Source organism: Notolepis coatsorum (assembly GCF_963971535.1).
Source record: "Notolepis coatsorum genome assembly, chromosome: 3".
Lineage (NCBI taxonomy): Eukaryota > Metazoa > Chordata > Actinopteri > Aulopiformes > Paralepididae > Notolepis > Notolepis coatsorum.
Window position 1 is genome coordinate 82,387,408 of NC_140167.1, and position 23,134 is coordinate 82,410,541.

A 23,134-nucleotide genomic window follows, 5' to 3' on the forward strand; every position below is an offset into this window, starting at 1 on the left:
CAGCCAGCAGGTCTGTGGTCTGATTGCACTGATGTCAGTGGGCTTGATTGGTCCAGCTGCGCACAGCGGTCATTATTACTCGGCAGAGGTCCGTTATCGAGTAATAACGGACCTCTGACAAGCGCTATTGACCAATCACAATCAAGCATTTCGGCGAATGTTAAAACGCCATGTAATAAGAAGAGATGTTTTATTTTTATTTCTTTATTTCGCACCATTTCAACAAAACAGTAAAAACATTGAGCATGACAGGACGTATATAAAGGTGCTGAGTAGAGGCAAGAGACCCAGATGGGCCTACAGTATACAGGGCCTAAACTCATTAAATCATTGGATAAAAAAAAATAAACAAGAACAAAAGTTCATAAAACAATTTTCATAATATTAAGATAATAATAATGATAACAATAATAATCAAAGTAATAATAATAATAACAAAAAAAACATGAATAATTAGTCTAAACAAATTAACATGAAACTGTAAAACAAAGTGACATTAATGGTTTTATGAGATTGAAACTATTCATTTAATAATGTATATTTAAGCTTGGATTTGAGTGATGAAATAGATAGACAGTACATGAACGCACACACACAATATCAATGTAAGCAAGTGCCACATATACACAAGCATAACAGCATGTAGAGGGAGAGAGAGAGAGAGAAAGAAAGAAAGAGGGGGACGAGTGACCTACTAAAGGGGTTGACCTGAAAACATGGGGAAAGCGATGGGGACAATGGTGCTTCATTAGAACAGGGGTCCACTTTGTGGAAGAGCCCTCAGTCCAACCGGTGTCCTAATTACTATGGTCCTGTGCCCAGAGATGGTAAGAGTCAGGACCCCCGTCTCAGGCTGGAGCCACATGTCCTGCTGGCCTGGGATCAGGTTCCACCAGAACCTTCTCTCCTGTGTGTCTCCTACTCTGTCTCCCTCTCAGCCTTCATACTGTCTCAATAAAGAACCTCTGTGTCTCTTCTCTCCCTCTCAGCCTTCCTACTGTCTCAATAAAGAAACTTTTCTCCTGTGTCTCCTCTACTCTGTCTCCCCCTCAGCCTTCCTACTGTCTCAATAAAGAAACTTTTCTCCTGTGTCTCCTCTACTCTGTCTCCCTCAGCCTTCCTACTGTCTCAATAAAGAAACTTCTCTCCTGTGTCTCCTCTACTCTGTCTCCCTCTCAGCCTTCCTACTGTCTCAATAAAGAACCTTCTCTCCTGTGTCTCCCCTACTCTGTCTCCCTCTCAGCCTTCCTACTGTCTCAATAAAGAACCTTCTCTCCTGTGTCTCTCCTACTCTGTCTCCCTCTCAGCCTTCCTACTGTCTCAATAAAGACCCTTCTCTCCTGTGTCTCCTCTACTCTGTCTCCCTCAGCCTTCCTACCGTCTCAGTAAAGAACCTTCTCTCCGGTCTCCCTCTCAGCCGTCCTACCGTCTCAATAAAGAACCTTCTCTCCTGTGTCTCCTCTACTCTGTCCCCCTCTCAGCCTTCCTACCATCTCAGTAAAGAACTTCTCTCCTGTGTCTCCTCTACTCTGTCTCCCTTTCAGCCTTCCTACCGTCTCAATAAAGAACCTTCTCTCCTGTGTCTCTTCTACTCCCTCTCAGCCTTCCTACTGTCTCAATAAAGAACATTCTCTCCTGTGTCTCCCCTACTAAATAAGTGTATTTCCCAAAATGTTGGGAGTGTTCCTTTAATATCTCTGAGACCAAGTCCTCACCAAACCTGTGAGTGACTATGAGATACCAACTAGTAAGGGGGGGGGGGACACCTCAGAATCTGTCATCAGTTATTTTGGTATGTGCAGTGTTTTGTGGTTGTAACTCAGGAATGCTGGCCATGAAACCATGGCAACAGAATCTGAAGTCATGGTCTAGCTGTGAGGTTCCTACAGTGAGCTGCCCTCTGCAGCCTGACGTCAGATGGACCAGTTGACTGAGGAAAAGACACCCACCCACCCACCCACCCACACCCACACCCACACACACACACACACACACACACACACACACACACACACACACACACACACACACACACACACACACACACACACACACACACACACACACACAGAGCCAGTGCCGTCTGGGAGAAATGCGAGGCCCTGTGCGAGATTTAAACGCGAGGCTTAGTGGCAATGCACCTGTACAGTCGTACACCTGGCAGTAACAGGGAAAATGCATAAAACACCCCTGGAACCTGATAAACAAGCTTAAAGCCAGGTTAATTTTTCAAGCACGACATGCAGATTTGCAGTTTTGCCTTATTTGAATCGAACTCTATAAGCTTAGTACACAAGTCACAAACTGCACAAGCACAGTGTGAAATGTTCCCAGAGAGCAACTTGTAAAGCTGGACCCTGTTGCATGATGCAACACACCGAGTGAGAGAGAGAGAGAGACAGAGAGAGCACGCGCGCGAGAGAGAGAGCACGAGAGAGCGCGCGAGAGAGCGAGAGAGAGAAAGCAAGAGAGAGAGAGAGAGAGAGCAAGAGAGAGAGCGCGAGAGAGAGAGCGCGCGCGCGCGAGAGAGATCCACACACACACACACACACACACACACACACACACACACACACACACAAGAGATGGGGGGGAGAGAGAAAGAGGGAGCGATATGGAGGGAGAGAGAGAAAGAGAAATAGGGAGATGGAGAGAGAGAGAAATAGGGAGATGGAGAGAGAGAGAGAGAGAGAGAATGGGGGAGAAAGAGAGTAGAGATAAACTCCCTGATGTCTCTCTGGCCTTCAGCTGTACTGGTCTACTTTTCTACCAGCAACAAACAATCTCTTAGGTCTCCTAAGTCCTTCACTATCTTTCTCTCTTAGTTCTCCCATCCTAGAGGCAAATCTTTCCTGTGACAAAATGGCAACCAATGTAATAAAAAAAAGTTAACCAACGAACAAGATTCTTGTACTGGATCTCCTCTCTGGTAAACAAGAATACCCTGAAGACTCTAACAGGAGCACTCATTCAAGGGTACTACGACTATGCTTGCACCCAAAGCACCTCAAAGGCACTAAAAACAAGACTACAAACATCACAAAAAAAACTGGTCAGACTACTGCTTGACCTTACTCCTAAAACCTACCTCACCCCTGCCCATTTTGACAACCTAGGATGGCTTAGAGTAGACGACAGAGTACAGCAACTTGCAATGGGCCTGGTCTACAAGATACCCATGTACATGTCGAAATACTTCCCAAAGGTCAGTGAATACCACGACCACAACACCAGAGGGAGTTCCACAAATCATGTTCAACCCAGATTCGGCTCAAACAAGCGACTAAACACGTTTCGCAATTATGCCATAACAATGTGGAACGCCCTACCCACAGCCGTAAAATAATGTAAATCCCATTCCCTACCCACCTTCAAAACCGCCCTCAAAGAGCACCTATGGGAGGCAGCAATTCGATTATTTTTTTGTGATCGACAGTCTTTATGGTGGTTGTATTCCGTTGGATGTCCTTTTCTTGTAAGTAAGTAAGTAAGTAAGTAAGTAAGTAAGTAAGTAAGTAAGTAAGTAAGTAAGTAAGTAAGTAAGTAAGTAAGTAAGTAAGTAAGTAAGTAAGTAAGTAAGTAAATAAGTAAGTAAGTAAGTAAGTAAGTAAGTAAGTAAGTAAGTAAGTAAGTAAGTAAGTAAGTAAGTAAGTAAGTAAGTAAGTAAGTAAGTAAGTAAGTAAGTAAGTAAGTAAGTAAATTGTATTTATATAGCACATTTCAAGCAGCTGGGAGCAGCTACCTGAAAGGCACGATAGCCCTAGGGACAGACAATAGAAGTTTGTCAGAGGATCTAATGGCCCGGTTTGATGAGTGAGGTATAAGAAGGTCTGAGATGTATCCAGGTGATAGACCATGAAGGGCTTTAAAAGTAGTGAGTAGCACCTTAAAATTTACTCTAAATTTTAAAGGTTACACTGCATCAGGGTAAGACATTTTAAGTAATTTAGTAATATCTTTAAACTGAGACTTGATTGCTGACTTGACCAGCTGACTTGATTAAGACATTTTAAGTAATTTAGTAATATCTTTAAACTGAGACTTGATTGCTGACTTGACCAGCTGACTTGATTAAGGGGCGTGTTTAAAGCGGCCATTTTGTTTCCTTAAGTGACCCATTAAGGGCCAGGTGTTAGAAAGCACTAATTAGTGATAGGGATTTAAAGGCCTGCTGGCTTAGCGTCAGCGAAGCGTCGAGAAACGAAGAGGGACAAAGAGGAGTTTTCCTGGAGTTCTCTGCAGAGGGATCCAGGGATCCACCCAGTGCTAAGTACATCATAATCCTATCTTACACTCCACTCTGAAAAATCTCCCTTTCCCTCCCACTCTGCTATTTCTCTACTTCCTCCCTGCCACTCTTGACACCACAATGTGTCTCATATCCACAATCTGCTCCCCCAGAACAGACTCAACCCACCCACGGCAGTTTGCTAGCAACCCGGCTAATCTATCCTACCCTCCTACAGCCACTAATACACCTGTCACAGTACAGGGAGGCCTATGGAATTGTCAATCAGCAGTCAAGAAAGCTGACTTCATTACTGCCTACGCCCATAGTCAAAATCTGCAGCTCCTGGCTCTAACTGAGACCTGGATAACCCCCAATAACTCATCAACACCTGCAGCATTATCTACAAACTATAACTTCACTCACACACCTCGACCTTCCAGGCGGGGTGGAGGCACTGGCCTCATGACATCTCCTTCATGGACTACAAACGTAACACCCCTCCCAGCACTGTCACTCTCCTCTTTTGAATATCATGCAGTATCTGTCTCTAATCCTTTCAATCTCACCATTGTTACACTCTACCGCCCTCCAGGTCCGCTCGATCACTTCACAGATGAGCTGGACATGCTTCTAAGCTCCTTACCGGAAGATGGTACCCCTCTCCTTCTATTGGGCGACTTCAACCTGCCTGACTCATCTCAGTCAGTCATAGTAGTCTCCCTCCTACAATCATTTGACCTGACTCCCACTGCCATGCCTCCCACCCACAAAGCAGGCAACTCCTTGGATCTCATATTTTCACGTAACTCCAGCATCATTAACACCACGGTAACTCCCCTACATGTATCTGACCATTCCTTCATATCCTTCTCACTAACTCTCATGCTTAACCGAAAGGTCTTCACCCCAACTCAAACCGTCTCACTCAGACGCAACCTGCCCTCCCTATCCCCCTCCACCCTCTCCTCTGACATACTATCCACTCTACCTTTGAGTGACACCTTCTCTGCTCTCTCCACAGAGATGGCAACCTCCACCCTCCTCTCAGCCCTTGCAACCTCCTTCGACAAGCTCTGTCCCCTCGTTGAGAAACCTGCCCGCCGTTCCCCACCCAGTCCATGGCTGACAGATCCAGTGAGAGAACAAAGACAGGTCCTGAGAGCAGCTGAAAGGAAGTATAGAAAGTCACGCCTCACTGCTGACATCGACACATATCACAACCTCTTGTTAACATTCTCCAAAACCATTACTAATGCCAAAGCTTCTTTCTTTCACCATAGGATCGAGGCCTCTGCCAAGAATCTTCGCAAACTGCATGCTACCATGTCCTCCCTCCTCACTCCCCCCCCACCCCCCCCTCCCTCATCTTTCTCTGCCGAAGACTTTGCGATCTTCTTTGAGGAAAAAGTGGAGAACATCCGCAGCTCCTTCTCCCAACCCCCACCCATTCCAAATGCTGAATCGAGAACCTCATCCTTCACTCTGTCATCTTTCTCTCCCATTACAGAAGCCGAGACCCTGACACTGGTAACGTCGAACCGTCCGACTACATGCCAGCTGGACCGGCTACCTTCCCCACTCCTCCAGTCCATAGCACCAGACATCCTCCCATTCCTAACTGCAACCATCAACTCCTCACTCAACTCGGGGGTGGTCCCCACCTCCCTAAAACAAGCCAGAGTCACGCCCCTCATAAAAAAACCATCCCTGAACCCTACCGTCATAGGCAACTACCGTCCTGTCTCTCTTCTCTCCTTCCTTTCTAAAACACTTGAACGTGCTGTATCCAACCAACTTACTGCTTATCTCTTACAGAATGACCTCCTAGACCCTAATCAGTCAGGCTTCAGGACTGGTCACTCCACAGAGACAGCCCTCATTGCGGTCACAGAGGCACTTCACTTAGCAAAAGCGAAAGGCCTCTCCTCTGTCCTGATTCTCCTAGATCTATCTGCAGCCTTCGACACAGTCAACCACCAGATCCTCCTCGCGGCCCTCACAGGAATGGGAGTGGCTGGCTCTGCGCTGACATGGTTGTCATCATACCTCAATGACCGCTCCTACCAAGTGTCATGGAGAGGGACCCTGTCGGCCACCCGCCCCCTGCGGACGGGTGTCCCCCAGGGCTCGGTTTTAGGACCCCTTCTCTTCTCCCTCTACACTAAATCACTGGGTAACATTATCACGTCTCATGGCTTCTCCTACCACTGTTATGCCGACGATACTCAACTCTTCCTCTCCTTCCCTCCCTCAGATATCCACGTCTCTGAGCGGATCTCGGCCTGTCTGTCCGACATCTCCGCCTGGATGACGACCAACCACCTCAAACTGAACCTAAGCAAAACAGAATTGCTCCACCTGCCGGCCAAATCCTCCCCCCTGACCGACCTTTCCATCACAGTCGAGAATGCAGCTGTGACCGCGTCCCCGACCGCCAAGAACCTTGGTGTTGTCCTCGACGACCAGTTGAACTTCTCTGCTCACATCGCAGCGACAACCAGAACCTGCCGATTCCTCCTGAGCAACGTCAGAAGGATACGCCCCTTCCTGACAAAAGAAGCCACCCAACTCCTCGTCCAATCAACAGTCATCTCCCGCCTCGACTACTGCAACGCACTGCTCGCTGGCCTCCCGGCCACTGCCACTAAGCCTCTTCAACTCATTCAGAACGCAGCGGCCCGCCTGATCTCAAACCTACCGAAGTCGGCCCATGTCACCCCACTTCTTAGGGACCTGCACTGGCTCCCCATTGCTGCACGAATCCGCTTCAAGGCCCTTGACCTAGCATACCGTGCGGCAAAGGGAACTGCTCCCGCCTACCTCCGGTCAATGGTCTCTAACTACACACCCTCAAGACCCCTACGCTCTGCATCTTCTGGCCGCCTCAGACCTACTCCTATCCAAGCTCCGGGAGGGTCATCAAAGAGAAGTCGCCTATTCTCAGTCCTTGCCCCACAATGGTGGAATGAACTACCCACCCCAGTTAGGACAGCCGAAACACGTCCAATCTTTCGCCGTCGACTAAAGACTCACTTCTTCAACCATTATCTGAATTAAAAAAAAATAAAAAATAAAAAATCTAACCCTAACTAACCATACTGTCATGCACTTGTCCTAATAAACTAACCTACACTGTAGCACTCAACACTTTGATGAACATTGTTACTCAGCTGATAGAGTTGTGCTCTTCCTGATGGCTTGTCGTACAGAACTTGTAAGTCGCTTTGGATAAAAGCGTCAGCTAAATGACTAAATGTAAATGTAAATGTAAAGGGAGCCAGGGTAGAGAGGAAATAAAAGCATGGATGACCATCTCCAGCTCTGCCTTGGTACGACAGATCTTAATTGAGCAATGTTCCTCAGTTGGAAGAAACAGGAACGAGTGAGTTGACTAACATATTTAAAAGACAACGTTTGGTAAAAAGTAACACCTATATTCTTTAGTTTATGCTGAGTACATACGCTTAAAGACCCAATGGAGTGCTTGATGCTGGGGATTAGGTTGTCAGGGGCAACTATCAGGGTTTCAGTGTTTTCAGCATTCAGCTGAAGAAAGTTATTAGCCATCCATTATTTTATGGCCCCCAGGCAATCATTTAAAATAGAGTTTGTTACACTCTTCAGGTTTAAAAGAGTAATACAGTTGAATATCATCAGCATAAAAATGATAAAAGATGCCTTTAAAAACGGCTGACAACCTGACCAAGAGGTAGCATATAATAAAAACAACAATGGTCCGAGAACAGAGCCCTGAGGGACATCACATAGAAGAAGAATAGAATCTTTATTGTCATTGTTGGTACAACAACATTTAGTTTGGAACATCACCACTGGCATACAAACATAAAATATAGCATGTGCAAAATAATTATGTCAATAATAATAATATAGTATCCATGTCCCAATGTCCTCAATAATAATAATAATAATAATAATATACCATCAATGTCCCAAGTGCAATAGTGCTAGTGTAAATAAATAAATATTACAGTGAAAGTCCAGTGAGTTAATGGATGGAGGGGGGGGGATTGACTTGCAATGGATGAAATAGTGTATAGTGCAGCAATGCAAGTCCGGCTCACAGTTATTGTTGTAATGGAGAAGTGGGAGTTATGTCACCGGGGGTTGGGGACGGGGTGTGCGAGGCGGCAAGTTGATGTTGATCGTTGAGCAGCCTGACAGCCCGTGGATAGAGGCTGTTGGTCAGTCTGCTAGTTCCGGACTGGATGGATCTATACCTTCGACCAGAGGGCAGCAGTTGAAAAAGATGGTGTGCTGGGTGGTACTGGTCCTGTAAGATGTTATTCACACGACGTAGGCAGCGGGAGGTGAAGACTGTGGAGATATCTGGGAGGGCAGTGTCTGACATGTACTGTCCAACATAAACAGAGAAACTGCGATCAGCCAAATATGATGTGAGCCACTCTAGTGCAGATCCAGTAATACCCACATTCTTAAGCCTGCACAAAAGAATGCGATGGTCAACTGTATCAAACGCTGTAGAGGGGTCCACCAACACCAGCAAATAGCATGTCCCTTGATCTGCAGCCACCCCAATGTCATTAGTAACCTTGAGAAGGGCTGTTACAGTTGAGTGCAGTCTGCGAAACCCTGATTGAAAATCGGTGTAATTTGTGAGCTTCTAATATATCTGTTTTTCTAGGCGTTTCGCTAGTAAAGACAGCTTAGAGATAGGCCTATAGCTATTGGGAAGGGAGATGTCCAAATTGGGTTTTTTAAGCAGAGGCTGAACTACAGCATGCTTAAAATGATTTGAGACACATCCAGAAGACAGAGACAAATTTATCACCGACACATAGACGGACCAATTGTATTAAAATCTTTTAAAAGCAAAGACGATGGGAGAGCGTCAAGGGGGGTAGATGACGGCTTAATTTTGGACAACAATTTAGAGATGTCAGCTAAGGAGACAAGAGAAAAGGAGTCCAAAATTGACGGTCATGAATGTGTATTTATGGAAAGGCTGGATGAGGGGGAGATGCTTGCCCTGATATTACTGACTTTTTTTTTATAATTTAGAAAGGCATTACAGTCAATGTTAGAGAACACAGGTATAGTTTGAGGGGTGGGAGAGACAATAGTGTTTATAGTCTCAAATAACACTCTAGAGTTTCCCTTATCAGCCTAAATTAAATTGGCAAAAAATGCAGTTATAGCATCTATCAATTGTTTGTTAAAAAAAGCTCTTAAGATGTAGCTGTTGGACCTCGAGCCTGGTGGTTTTCCTTAAGACGTTTGGTCTTCCTACATTTACGTTTAAAACTACGAATTGGCTCATTGATCCAAGGAGAAGATTTTTTTGAAGATATTCTCCTAGTTTTAACCTTCCTGCACCCCATCAATACACTGCACACCTTTACCCCCTTGGGACGTTTTCATTTGAGAATGTTTTATGGAGGTCTTAGTGTGGTATGCATGCATGTGTTGAGAAATTAATGTGTATGCATGTGGTCATTTGCAGCCATTAAACATAAAACATTCTCAAATCATTTTAGATTAAAAAAATAATTTAACGGCATTGCAGGATATAAGCAGTAAACACACAAGCTGTGGCCTCCGGAAATAGATGACGCAATGCAGCCATCTTGAAAGAAATTTGTAATCATGCATATGTAAATGCCCAGTGTTTTGTTGCAGGGCAAACTATAGACTTAAAAAAAAGAAAAGAAATGCAGACTTCATTTTTTGCCCCGGAAAAACTGCCTGACTTAATTTCAGGGGATATGCATTAAATCAAGACACGGTTATCCCAAGTACCCTTGTCCCAGGGGTGCAGGAAGGTTGGGAGCCACAGTATCAAGTACAGAGGAGCACTGTTCATTAAATAGCTGGACAGTGGTCTCAACATTGTTACAGTTTAAAAGTATGACAGGGTTAAAAAGAGCAGAGAAGTTGTCAGCTGTGCTCTCATTAATAATGCGCCTATTTGTTTAAGGGGCAGCAGATCCAGAATAAAAGAGACATCAAATAGAATACACTTATGATCACTGACAATAAAATCTTCTAGATGAACATTCCCAATATTGAGCCCATGAGAAAAAACTAGGTCTAGAGTACGACCCGCGCTATGTGTGGGACCAGAGACATGTTGTATGAAATTAAAAGACTCAGACATTTCAAGATCAGAAGCCGCTTGTTCACCCCGATTCTGATTGTAGGGATTCACAACATTCTGAAATATATGCCGATATATCAGTTAGCAACAAAACTATAATTGGCTTCATGTAGTGATCCTGGATATGAAAAGTGGCTCAACGTACCCCGGTCTCCCCTACATCATTATTGGAATGGAATTTTGGAACCTATGGGAACCGTTCTAGTGACTGGCTGGTCCTTAAAGTGCCCAGAGTTTGCTCTGAACAGGGTAAATCTGCATTTTGCTATGATGCCAAGTTGTACGCGTTTTAATTGATTTGTTATCCTTGCCTCATCTTGTTGTCTTATTGTTGATTGTATATGCTGTGCTAATTCTTTTGGCTAATTTCTGTATGTACCGTCGACGTGACACTGTATCTAGAGGAATCTAGAGGAATATTATCCTTCAATTTTTTTTTTTTTACCTTCTCTTTCTCCTATTTTTCTCTGATTTTCTCCCCGTCCCAATTAGTCGTGCCAATTTCCCCCCTCCCCTACCTGGTTGTTGTACGCATGTTCTCCCACGAGTCGGTACAAGGGTGTCCTGATGTCGAACGCACGCTTGCTCCGAGACGTGCGCCGTCAAGCCAGTGACGCTCTTTTCACTTGGCAGCGAGGACTCTCATTGGTGAAGTGTAACACGTGGGAGGGCACGCTATCTCCACCAAGTCCTGCCCTGCTTAGCAAGCGCAGAGACCTGACCTGAGAGCTGTCCACAATGCCAGATTCCCACCGGCCAGTTAGTATGAACGGCCAGCCAAGCTGGTAGCAACACCGAGAGCTGGGCTCGAACCCAGCGTCTCCTGCATTGGTGACGAGCACAATCTCAGCTACGCCACCTGACCTCCAGCCTTCAATGTTTGACAGTTTTTTAACTAAAACCACCAATAACCCTAGAAATATCATTGTTATAAGGATCATGAGCTACAGTAGCTAAACGATTTTGTGCATAGAAACAAATGATTTATTATGTCTAGAAAATATCCATGCTAGCTAGCATCTTCATCCCGCTGTTCAGCTACAGGAAGTGAACGGACAATGGCAGAAGTGGACAGGGCCTATACCGTTTTGAGTGTTAGCTAACAGGTCGATCATAATGCACATTCAACACTATTGGCTGCTGTAAACGCCATTCAATATCCAAGAAAAGTCCCTCCCTAGCTTCCTGTTTTTACAGGAAATGCATAAATAAGTGGAATCAAGCAGCATTCTGCTGGCCGTTTCATGGGGACTTTAAAACATGTTAGGTCTCATCTCAAAATAAAAACCAGGACAGCATTTAAAGTGTAAAGTGGATTTCTTTGATCACATTCACATTGCAATAAATCTCCATTTGATAAGTTTATATGATACATTTGGGGGAAAAAATTATAAGGGAATGATGTACAGACATTGAAGTTCCTTCAGTACATTAGTTAAACTGACAGTGTTCTCTATACACACACATATACTGGTTAACAACAGCCGGTAAATACTGTTAAAATGCTCTCAATAAAAAAAACGTAACCTAAAATAAACTTTAAAAAACAAAAAGAAAAGAAAAAAAACAGGAGTTATTCACAAGACGACCAGTATCAACCAGTTCTCAAGAGATGAAAGAAATTCCTCAACACGTTCAACTGACTGGGCTCAAGTCCCGCCCTCTCTTAGCTCGACAGAGGAAAGCAACCGTTGTGATTGGAGGGTCAAGAAAAGAGGGCGTAGGTGGAGATGGGTGGATTGTAGTTGGTTTAGCTTGTGGCTAGTGGTACCCATTGCTTTCAATGAGAAATGCTAACAATGCAAATAAGCCATATTTAGGGAAAATAAAAGGCAAATGTGAAAAATATCACAGTGTGACCAGTATCTGGTGAGGGTGAAAATCTAGATGTGAAGGCTCTACATTAATCAGAAAAGACTCCACTCTGGAGGCAATACTAAAGGAACAGGAGTCAGACACTCAACCCCACGTGAGCCAGATCTGATTATCTCATTGCTCACATGGAAAAGCCATCAAAATCCATGTATATTTGAAAAATCATGTGACTCGCTCTATAATCTTCAGTCCCACTGAGAGACACGCGTGGTATTATTTTGAAGAAAGAAGAAAAGGTATCAGTTGTCTACTAGTTTTCCATCCCATGTTTACATGAAATCCCACACTATGTAAACGAGCCACTTCTGACACAGACCGGCTGAGCGAGCGCGCCACGTCTTCTGTTGCCGGGCGGAACACGCAGCTTCTACTGACAGTGTTGTGAATAACTCCTCAGATCTGGTGCTTCAGTGGGGGGGGGACCCCACTAACATCTGTAGCTGTGGTTCTGTACAAAAACTCACATTCATGAGCTCACATTCATGAAACCTCTTGAGAATCACATTCAGACCATTAGACCACTGTAAGGTATGAACCAACATTTGACTTGAAGGGATAATTCACAATTTATTTTAAGAGTCCCTATATCATAGCAAACATGTAACCACCTCTTCGGATATTCAGGATAATTTTAAACCATGCTGGTGTTTTGCTTTCAGAGAAACTGGCACCAGCCTCCTGTTGGTAAATGGAAGATACAATAATGTTGGTCCTAATGTTTGACCTGAGAGAGCTGGGAGAGGGAGGAGAGAGAGAGAGAGAGAGAGAGAGAGAGAGAGAGAGAGAGAGAGAGAGACAGGGGAGGGACAGAGAGGGAGAGAGAGAGAGAGAAAGAGAGAGGGGAGGGAGGGAGAGACAGGGGAGGGAGGGAGAGACAGGGGAGGAAGGGAGAGGGAGAGGGAGAGGGAGAGGGAGAGAGAGAGAGAGAGAGAGAGAGAGAGAGAGAGAGAGAGAGATTGGTCGGGACCTTGTTAAAATCCAATAACCTTCCCTCTGAAGCAGGTCTCCTCCTCTAAGATACTGTATGATACTGTATCATAGCCAGTGTTTGACGTATGGGTCCGAAGTCAACCTCGCCTCGCCTCCGACGGTTTCCCCAGAGATCGGGCAGCCATTTTGAGCCGAGTGATTACAGTGTGATAGTGTTGTTCTGCACCAGCTTCTACTGTCTGGAAAGCAAAATACACTGCTATGAGTGCTATCACATAAAGACCCCACAGGCTGATTACATAAGAAACCTTACAGGCCGATTACATAAGAAACCTTACAGGCCGATTACATAAAGACCCCACAGGATAATTTCATGACCCTCAGGCGATTAAACCCATTAAAAAAACAATTATAACATTTGAAAACAAGAGAAATACTTTTGACTTTCGGAGTTTCAGTGGGTTAATCTTTCCACAACAGACACCCGGTCATATTACAGAGAAAAGTTTCTACATTTGAACTTGAGTTTAGTTTAGCATCGCTCATTGAATTCATGGTGCACAGCTAGCTCCAAATCATCCAAGCTAGCCCCACAGCTAGCCCCAAATCCTCCAAGCTAGCCCCACAGCTAGCCCCAAATCCTCCAAGCTAGCCCCACAGCTAGCCCCAAATCCTCCAAGCTAGCCCCACAGCTAGCCCCAAATCCTCCAAGCTAGCCCCACAGCTAGCCCCAAATCCTCCAAGCTAGCCGTGCGCCCTGCATTCAATGAGTCATGTTAAAGAGAAACTTTGAAACTTTAAGTAGAAACGTTCCTCTAAAATACTACAAGCGTCTGATGGAGAACAATAACAAATTAAAATACAAAATATCCATTTAATTCCCTTGAAGTCAATAAAGATGAGGAGGTTTTCATCTGGGAGCTGTGAATGGTGAGGTTTTCATCTGGGAGCTGTGAATCTTCAGGAACTGCTTAAAATGAACCAGTAGATAATCCTGTCTGTCCTGTTAGTCAAGGGACCACTAAGCAATGTCCTAGAGACTGCCAGCTCCCAGGACCTCAGGTTGAGAAACCCCAGCATACAGGAGCCTAACCACCCCCCCCCCCCCCCAAGCGATCCCATTGGTCATTACTCAATTAACTATTACCTAGCAGTCTTAATTGGTTTAACGGAGAGAGGAGCTTCCTTTGACAAAACAAACTACACCAGCGGAGTCTCATAAAGACACTTAACAGTTTAAAAAGTGTGTATTAACTCCAACGTACAAGTATTAACTTTGCCAGTACTGATTCCATCCAATATGGACCTAGTGAAAGACATACCTAAGAAAAATAAAAACAACAACATCCATGGTGTCAAAAAATATATAACTGCGGCACCATGAATAGACAAATTCAATATCAACCCAAATATCTGAGCATCATTTGAAAGCACACATTATGGATTCTCAACAGAAACAAATGGAGTGTACAAACATATCAACAGCTATCCGTGACTTTCATATTTACACTTCATACTTGATCTCTTGATAAAGAAAGAAAGAAAGACTACCACAAAAATAAAGCGATAGCGTGTGGACTTGATTCGAGAGGTTGAACAATCGTACGACTCAGCGATCGGTCAGTCGACTCTTTCCTCAGGATTTCTCATAAAAAATGTAATAATTTTTTATCTCTATTAATCTAATACTATCTTCGAAACAAAACCATTTTTATTTTTAATAATGCCTTCAATCAAAATGCTCTGAATGGAAATTAATTAATAAAAGACACATACACACACACACACATCTAAACAGGATGTTTGGTTTTCAACACATCTGTCTAGTTAACTAATTGGTCGTTAAGGTCTTGACTAATTGGTCATTATGTTATACACTAAGTGGTCGTTACAGTGTTAATTGGCTAATTGGTCGTTAAGGTCTTCATTGACTTAATTGATTGTTAAGGTCTTGGTTGATTAATTGGCCATTACAGGTTTAGGTGACCAATTGGTCGACAATGCCAGATGAATACTTTTCTGAAAGATTATCAGCAGTTCTCTGGAATCAAACATTTTATAGATTAATTTATAAAATATACAATACACAACTTTCGTCGACTGAGAAATTCCTTTGTCGAGGACAGTTCCACTGTCAACATGTTAAAGATGGAATATCAGAAATAACTTAACCCCCAACTAGACAACAGATGTGCTGTAAAATACACATCCTTTTTAGACTGAATGCATGCACGCTTGCTTGCTCTCACACACGCACACACACACACACACACACACACACACACACACGAGAATTGTAGAAAAGACAAGGTTTTGAGTGGTTAACCGCAGAGAATGTTCCAGATGGGCGAATCTATCCTCCGAACAACAGCAGCATCTCTCCTTTCTCTTTCTCTCTCTCCATCTCTCTTCAGTGTGAAGAGACAGGAGCGTCATCATTCCCCATCTCATCAAACACTAACGCTAGTTCAACTCGTTCAGCATATTATAGTTCCAGCTTCACAGGAAAACAGCACAGGCCTCGGGTCGTACATCAGTCCCGGGCCGGTGGTGGTGGTGGTGGGCTGTGGGAGGGTGAGTCGTTTCCGAAACCCACCCCGGTACCTGTGATTCCACTCCGAGGGCTTACAGGAGTCAGTCTCTGGGTCTCCCTGCAGCTTTCGGAGGGTTTGCAGTGAAAATAAAACCCCTCGTGGGATGTTTTTAAGAAGAGTCCGTTCCCCTCAGAGGCATCCTGGAGTGGGATCCTCAGAATAGAAACCCGTCCGCTCCTTGACGGGCTCAGGATAAAAGCACAATAAGCTCCGTTTTGAGAACAGATGTTTCCGACTCGTTCAGCACATTTGAATCCGGCCTTGGTCTTTGTGTTAAGCTAGGCTAGCTGCTCCCTACCGCTTCCGGTCCTTGTGCTAAGCTAGGCTAGCTGCTCCCTACCGCTTCCGGTCCTTGTGCTAAGCTAGGCTAGCTGCTCCCTACTGCTTTCTGTCCTTGTGCTAAGCTAGGCTAGCTGCTCCCTACTGCTTTCTGTCCTTGTGCTAAGCTAGGCTAGTATGTACCTGGACCTCTCTCTCTCTCTGGGGCTATCGCGGACACACAGAGATGGAACCGATATCGATGTTCTCGTCCGATTCTGGGGGAAATAAGTGTTACTTCCCAAAATGTTGGGAGTGTTTCTTTAATATAAAATGAAAAACTGTCTGAGGAAGTAGAAACCCTTAGCGAAGGTGAAATATCACAACCTCTGTGAAGACAGTTCGTTGGTGGCTTTCAGAACATCTCTGCCTCCCTCCCCTCACCACGGCTGAGCCTGCTGAGAGACCACATCCCCCTTTCAGCTGAGGAGAGGTGGCCATCGATTCTGACCAACAAACATAGTATATCCTGTACTCTTTGCCTTTTTACTGACTTAGAGCTTCTGACCGGATTTCCCACCGATCCCCTCTCGTATGTGTTCCCCAGGGCTCTCGCGTGCTTTCTCCGAGAGTCTCACCGTCCACGGTGTACAAAAGCCACGACGTGGGGCGTCCGGCGAGGGGGTGATCTAACTAGCCTGCTAGCTCGCGGCTAGTACTGTACAAGACGGGCGCGCGCAGCGGTGTCCTCGCTACTAGGCCCCGAGAGCGTCAAAAAGAGGACGACGAAACTGAATATTCCCACGCTGGGTTCGCCCCCCCGTCCCCGTCCCACCCCCCCCCGTCCCACCCCCCCCGTCCCACCCCACCCGAACCTGGTAAGTTCCGTTCCTAAGGGGTGTCCTAGCAGCTCAGTGGGGGCCAAGGCATGTACCGTATAATAACCGTGTGGTGCGGGTCTGAGTCCGGCCCGTCCACCCGCTCGTCTCCCTCCCACTTTGCGCTGCGTGCTCTCCGCCGTGTGCTATCCGACAAAAAAAATATTATAAAAATTCCAAATTGTTGGGGCGTGAGGGCTTCCACCTGAAGCAACCATTCTGCATCCCTCCTCCTCCCTCCCTCCCGGTGTTCAGTCAGTTCATTTCTTTGGGGGGGGGGGGGGGGGGGGGGCAAACGGATCAGCACTCTGCATCGACGCTGTGCACGGTCACGGCGGCCTGTAGGTGGTGCGTGTGCAGCTGGTGGTGGTGGGAGTGGCGGTACGAGTGGAACTTGTGGCTCAGCAGCGCCGCGGTCTGCGGGGGCGTGTCCAGGTCCAGGTCGTCGTCGTGGTTACCGACGTCCACCCCGGCCGAGAGCGGGTCGTTGTTGCCGGGCGGGTTCTCGCTGTCCTCCTGGGGGCTCATGGTGCTGTAGCCTGAAGAGAGAGAGAGAGAGAGAGACATAGGAAAACATGTTAAAACAGAGAGAGAGAGAGACATAGTAAAACACGTTAAAACAGAGAAAGAGAGACGTAGTAAAATACGTTAAAATTAAAACAGAAAGAGAGACATAGGAAAACAGGTTAAAACAGAGAAAGAGAGAGAGACATAGGAAAACATGTTAAAACAGGGAAAGAGAGAGAGACATAGGAAAACACGTTAAAACAGAGAGCGAAAGAGAACACAGAAAAATAACCATTAAAGAAAAAGAGACAAAAAAGTGGCCTTCGGGGAAACAAGACTGACACATAAACAAGACTGACAAATAAACAAGACTGACGCATAAACAAGACTGACGCATAAACAAGACTGACGCATAAACAAGACTGACGCATAAACAAGACTGACACATAAACAATACTGACGCATAAACAAGACTGACGCATAAACAAGACTGACGCATAAACAAGACTGACGCGCATAAACAAGACTGACGTGCATAAACAAGACTGACGCGCATAAACAAGACTGACGCATAAACAAGACTGACGCATAAACAAGACTGGCGCATAAACAAGACTGACGCATAAACAAGACTGACAAATAAACAAGACTGACAAATAAACAAGACTGACGCGCATAAACAAGACTGACGCATAAACAAGACTGACGCATAAACAAGACTGACGCATAAACAAGACTGACAAATAAACAAGACTGACGCATAAATAAGACTGACAAATAAACAAGACTGACAAATAAATAAGACTGACGCATAAACAAGACTGACGCATAAACAAGACTGACGCATAAACAAGACTGACGCATAAACAAGACTGACATATAAATAAGACTGACAAATAAACAAGACTGACGCATAAATAAGACTGACAAATAAACAAGACTGACAAATAAACAAGACTGACAAATAAATAAGACTGACGCATAAACAAGACTGACGCATAAACAAGACTGACGCATAAACATGACTGACGCATAAACATGACTGACACATAAACAAGACTGACACATAAACAAGACTGACGCATAAACAAGACTGACAAATAAATAAGAGCGACTGTGACAACCCCATCCCTCTCCTACAGGTTGACTCAGGGATATACCTGCATATCTCCATTAACCTGTCTGTCATCCACAGACTGGCAATCAGATGCACCTGTGCAGGTGTGTCAGGAGGAGGAGGCACACTTGTGTAAAAGGCCTGACTTCTCCATTTGTCTGTCTGTCTCTCCTCCAAGCTGGTCCTGACATTTTGTTTGTTTGAATTTGGTTTGGTTGTTTCTCATATTATCATTTACACGCACCACACACTGACTCACTCATGCACTCACTACATCACTGATATTACTGATCCATTCATTCTTTAATTTCTTTTGTTTGTACATATTTAAATAGCATAATTAAATAACTTTTATTTACAAACTTTAAGTACTTGTGTGGTCTCCCTTGTTTTGTCTGTACCTTGAGTTTGGTTCATGACACCGACACATGAATAAGACATCACGTTGTGATCGTAAATTAACCGAATTATTATTTGACGGGGACATATTATGGGAAATGGGTTTTTGTCTAGTCTCTGAATGGATTTAGCAGTCTGGAATGTCATTCGCTGGGGAAAGCTGGCCGCTTGGCCAGAGATTCAGATTAGCAAGCCTAAAACAAGCCGTTTAGAATTATTAGCATTTGTGATGTTGTACGGGGCGGGGTCATAAGCAATGGATTTGCTTTGATTAATCAATTAGCTGTGCTTTTTGGAGCCAGGAACACTGCTTACCTAATGTACGGCCAAGTTTGTAAAGGTTTTTCTTTCACCTACAAATCCCTTCACTCCCTCGCCCCCCGGTACCTAGCTGACCTCCTCCATCATCCCTACATGGCACCCTGGAGGCTGCGGTTCTGACTCCGGTCTCCTCTCCATCCCCACCACCAACCTGCACACTGCTGCGCTCCCAGAGCCTCCAAACATCCACAATGCTACATCCCTGGACTCATTCAAGTCTCAACTTTATAAAAAAAATTTTTTTACTTAATTGTTCCTCTGATCTCCTTCCCACTTAGCTGGGACACTTGAGACTATCATGGACCCTGTGTCTCTATGTGTAATAACCTGTGTTATTGGAGATTTCATATGTAGTTTCCCCCGCTGCCGGCAGCACATAGCCCACAGGAGACCACCAACACACTAATTGTAATTACTGAGCAGTCGCATAGTAAAGTCATTAATTATATTCACTCAAATAACCTCAGTAATTATATTCAGGAGAAATTCTCTAATCATTCCTGGTGATGGAACAGATAAACTCCAGGGAGAGAGAGAGAGAGAGAGAGAGAGAGAGAGATGTGGGAGGGAGAGAGAGAGGGGGGGAGGGAGAGAAAGCAAGAGCAAGAGAGTAACAGAGAGAGATGGAGAGAGAGCGAGAGAGTAACAGAGAGAGAGAGAGTAACGGAGAGAGAGAGCATTGTATGAACAAGGGTTGTGTGGGATGGACTCTACTCATTAGTTTCCATCTCTTTAAACAACCTCTCCTCCTCCCTCTCTCTCTACCAGTGCTGTGTCTCCATCTCACCTCTCAGCCTCAGATTCACTGCTCAGCTCAATGTTCAGCGACCAGCAGGGCTGTTCCAGTTCAGAACCTCAGTCCTGCAGCACTGCTCTCCAAAACAAACCACTTTCTAACAGACTACCACTTTAAAAGATCCCCTCCACTCCAAAACAAACAGCCTTCTAACTCTCTCTCTCTTTCTCATAGAGCAGAGGAACAGAGGGCATGCGTCACTCTTTTCTACGGAAGGACGATGTCATGATGTGGGCGTCAACAGCAGGTGAGAACATTAGTCCTTAGAACTTTATGAAACAGGATGACCTATAAGTAGAGAGAGGGACTAGTGACTGAAACAGGATGAAGTAGAGAGAGGGACTAGTGACTGAAACAGGATGAAGTAGAGAGAGAGGGACTAGTGACTGAAACAGGATGAAGGAGAGAGAGAGGGACTAGTGACTGAAACAGGATGAAGTAGAGAGAGAGGGACTAGTGACTGAAACAGGATGAAGGAGAGAGAGAGGGACTAGTGACTGAAACAGGATGAAGTAGAGAGAGGGACTAGTAACTCAAACAGGATGAAGTAGAGAGAGGGACTAGTGACTGAAACAGGATGATCCAGAAGTAGAGAGAGGGACTAGTGACTGAAGCAGGACGAGCCAGAAGTATAGAGAGGGACTAGTAAGGTTGCCGGTCCAATTGCCTTACTAAGCTATGGTTTGGTTTTTCCACCAAATTGTAGAAGAAACTACAGGAATTGTCTCAGCAGCATCTCTACACCTTCACCCTCACTGAGATGCAGGGATCTATTCATATGCAAATTTCAACAAGCACGCATTGATTATCCCATGTCGGCTTATATTCTTTAAAGACATGTCAATACCTACTATGCTTTCTGTGTATCCTGAAGCTAAAGCTCTTTACATTAAAATGTAATTGGTTCTCAACACTTTGATTACCGGCCATTAACATGGTAAAGCATGGTTAAATGCCACCACCCACTTCAATGTTAGCGTCGTGAACGCATAATCTCTGTCTTAAATTATGGCTATGTGTCTAATCTGACTGTCGCTTATCAATGACTTGTTTGCAGTCAACATTGTCGAAACGTTTTTTTTTTTTTTTTTTTTTTTTTTTTTTTTTTTTTTATAATCGGTTCATTTCCGTTTTATAGCACTTTGAAAAGCCCTCGTTTTCAAGGAAAATATATAGATTCCGTGATAAAAGGCATTTACTGGAATATTCTAGCATACACAAAAACGTTGTAATTTTTCTGCCTATTTATGAATAGTTTTCAAAAAAACGCTAGATTATCGATAGTATATGTGTACTTATGCACGCTATAGAGGCGGGCTGAAATATCGATTCTCTCATTTCCTGATCGCACACGCACACACACACACACACACACACACAGGGCAAACGCTTATATCTCTGTGAAAACAGCTCTGATTATCCTAAGCCTGGTAAAATAAATTCCTTACCTGAGATCAGATGTTATCCAAAAAGATTATTCCAATTCCTGATCGCCATTCCAAATATCGATCACGCTTATTGATTACAGTGTTGGGTACTGTAAATACATAATCCACGCGTTTTCCGGGCCGGCGAGCACAATGGATTCTTCAGTTGGCTTGAGGGAAAAGTAAAATGAGGAAACTGGCCACCCCCCCTTCGTCAGTGTAAAGTAATGGGGTGCAGTTACACAGGGAGAGACGATAGGGGCGGTATCTTCCCAATTGAGCTCAGAGAGACTCTTCATCAAAGAGAAGCCGCCTATTCTCAGTCCTTGCCCCACAATGGTGGAATGAACTACCCATCCCAGTTAGGACAGCCGAATCCCGTCCTATCTTTCGCCATCGACTAAAGACTCACTTCTTCAACCATTATCTGAAATGATAATAAAAAATAATAAAAAATAATAATATATATATCTAACCCTGACTAACCTTACTGTCATGCACTTGTCCTAATAAACTAACCTACACTGTAAACACGCCAACACTTTGATAAACATTGTTACTCAGCTGATAGAGTTGTACCCTTCTTGCTGTCTTGTCGTACAGAACTTGTAAGTCGCTTTGGATAAAAGTGTCAGCTAAATGACTAAATGTAAAATGTAAACCCGAGGCTCGATTGATGAAATATATCGCCAATAATAAAAAAAAAAAAAAAAAAAAAAAGGCGCTATATAGCGTCGGGGGCACTCAAAGGTCGGCATGAACTAATGACAACACGCGTCCGTGGCACTCAATGTGTTAATGCTAGTAAAACTAAATATATTCTGTTTTCTAGAGCCAGAAATATTGAATATGATGGTTTACACATATCTACCTACCATAAGTGGTTCTAGCAATGAGAGAGTCACTGAATATAAATATCTTTATGTGTGTTTATAAGTGTTTATAAGAGAAGTTTACATTTAAATTCCATGTGGTTTAAATAAAGGTTTGAAATGAAATTAAGTTTCAAGTGACCACATATTGTACCGTGATATGTTCAACCTATTCGTGACATCGCACATGCAACTCAGATTTCGAGGAAGTAGAGAGAAGCTCTAGCCTGTGGAGCACATGTTTTGTTACGCCGGTTGGCTGAAGGAGCGTGTCTGTCAAAGCAAGTGCTCCCGCCCACCGAAACAGTAGCAAACAGCAGTAGAATGAGAGAAGCTCCTCCCTCTTCCAGCGAATGAACATCAAAGTAGGTCAAAGTGATGCCTGCCAGAGGGGCTAACCATAGGAAAACACATGGTTTTGAGCGGAGTGGAGTCAAGATATCCATGATAAAACAATTGTTCCTTTCCTATACAGACCAATTAATGTTTCTGCTCTGGATTATGACACTAGGGATGCTTCTGTCAGTTCATGTGTGATGATAACCCTCAGCTCTGAACTAGGCAAAATCTGCACCTGGCTCGCCGATAACAAACTATCATTACACCATGGGTAAAACAGAGTCCATTCTCTTCGGTTCAAATAACAGAATAAGCAAGACCGACGGCTTCTCAGTTACAGTGGGTGACAATATTGTCACAAGAAAAGATGAAATTACATACCTAGGTTCCATCCTAGAGGGAAATCTTTCCTGTGACAAAATGGCATCCAATGTAATAAAAGAAGTCAACCAAC

General features: G+C 44.4%; 1 protein-coding gene across 1 annotated transcript in view; it reads right to left on the bottom strand.

Moving 5' to 3' along the window:
* Positions 1-17,200: 17,200 nt before the first annotated feature.
* cachd1 (cache domain containing 1) overlaps positions 17,201-23,134 on the bottom strand; it is a 286,337-nt gene continuing 280,403 nt past the window's right edge. Inside the window, 1 exon segment of the mRNA XM_084311268.1 lies at positions 17,201-17,441. Within this exon segment, the coding sequence (XP_084167394.1) occupies positions 17,203-17,441 (239 nt within the window). The 3' untranslated portion in view covers positions 17,201-17,202.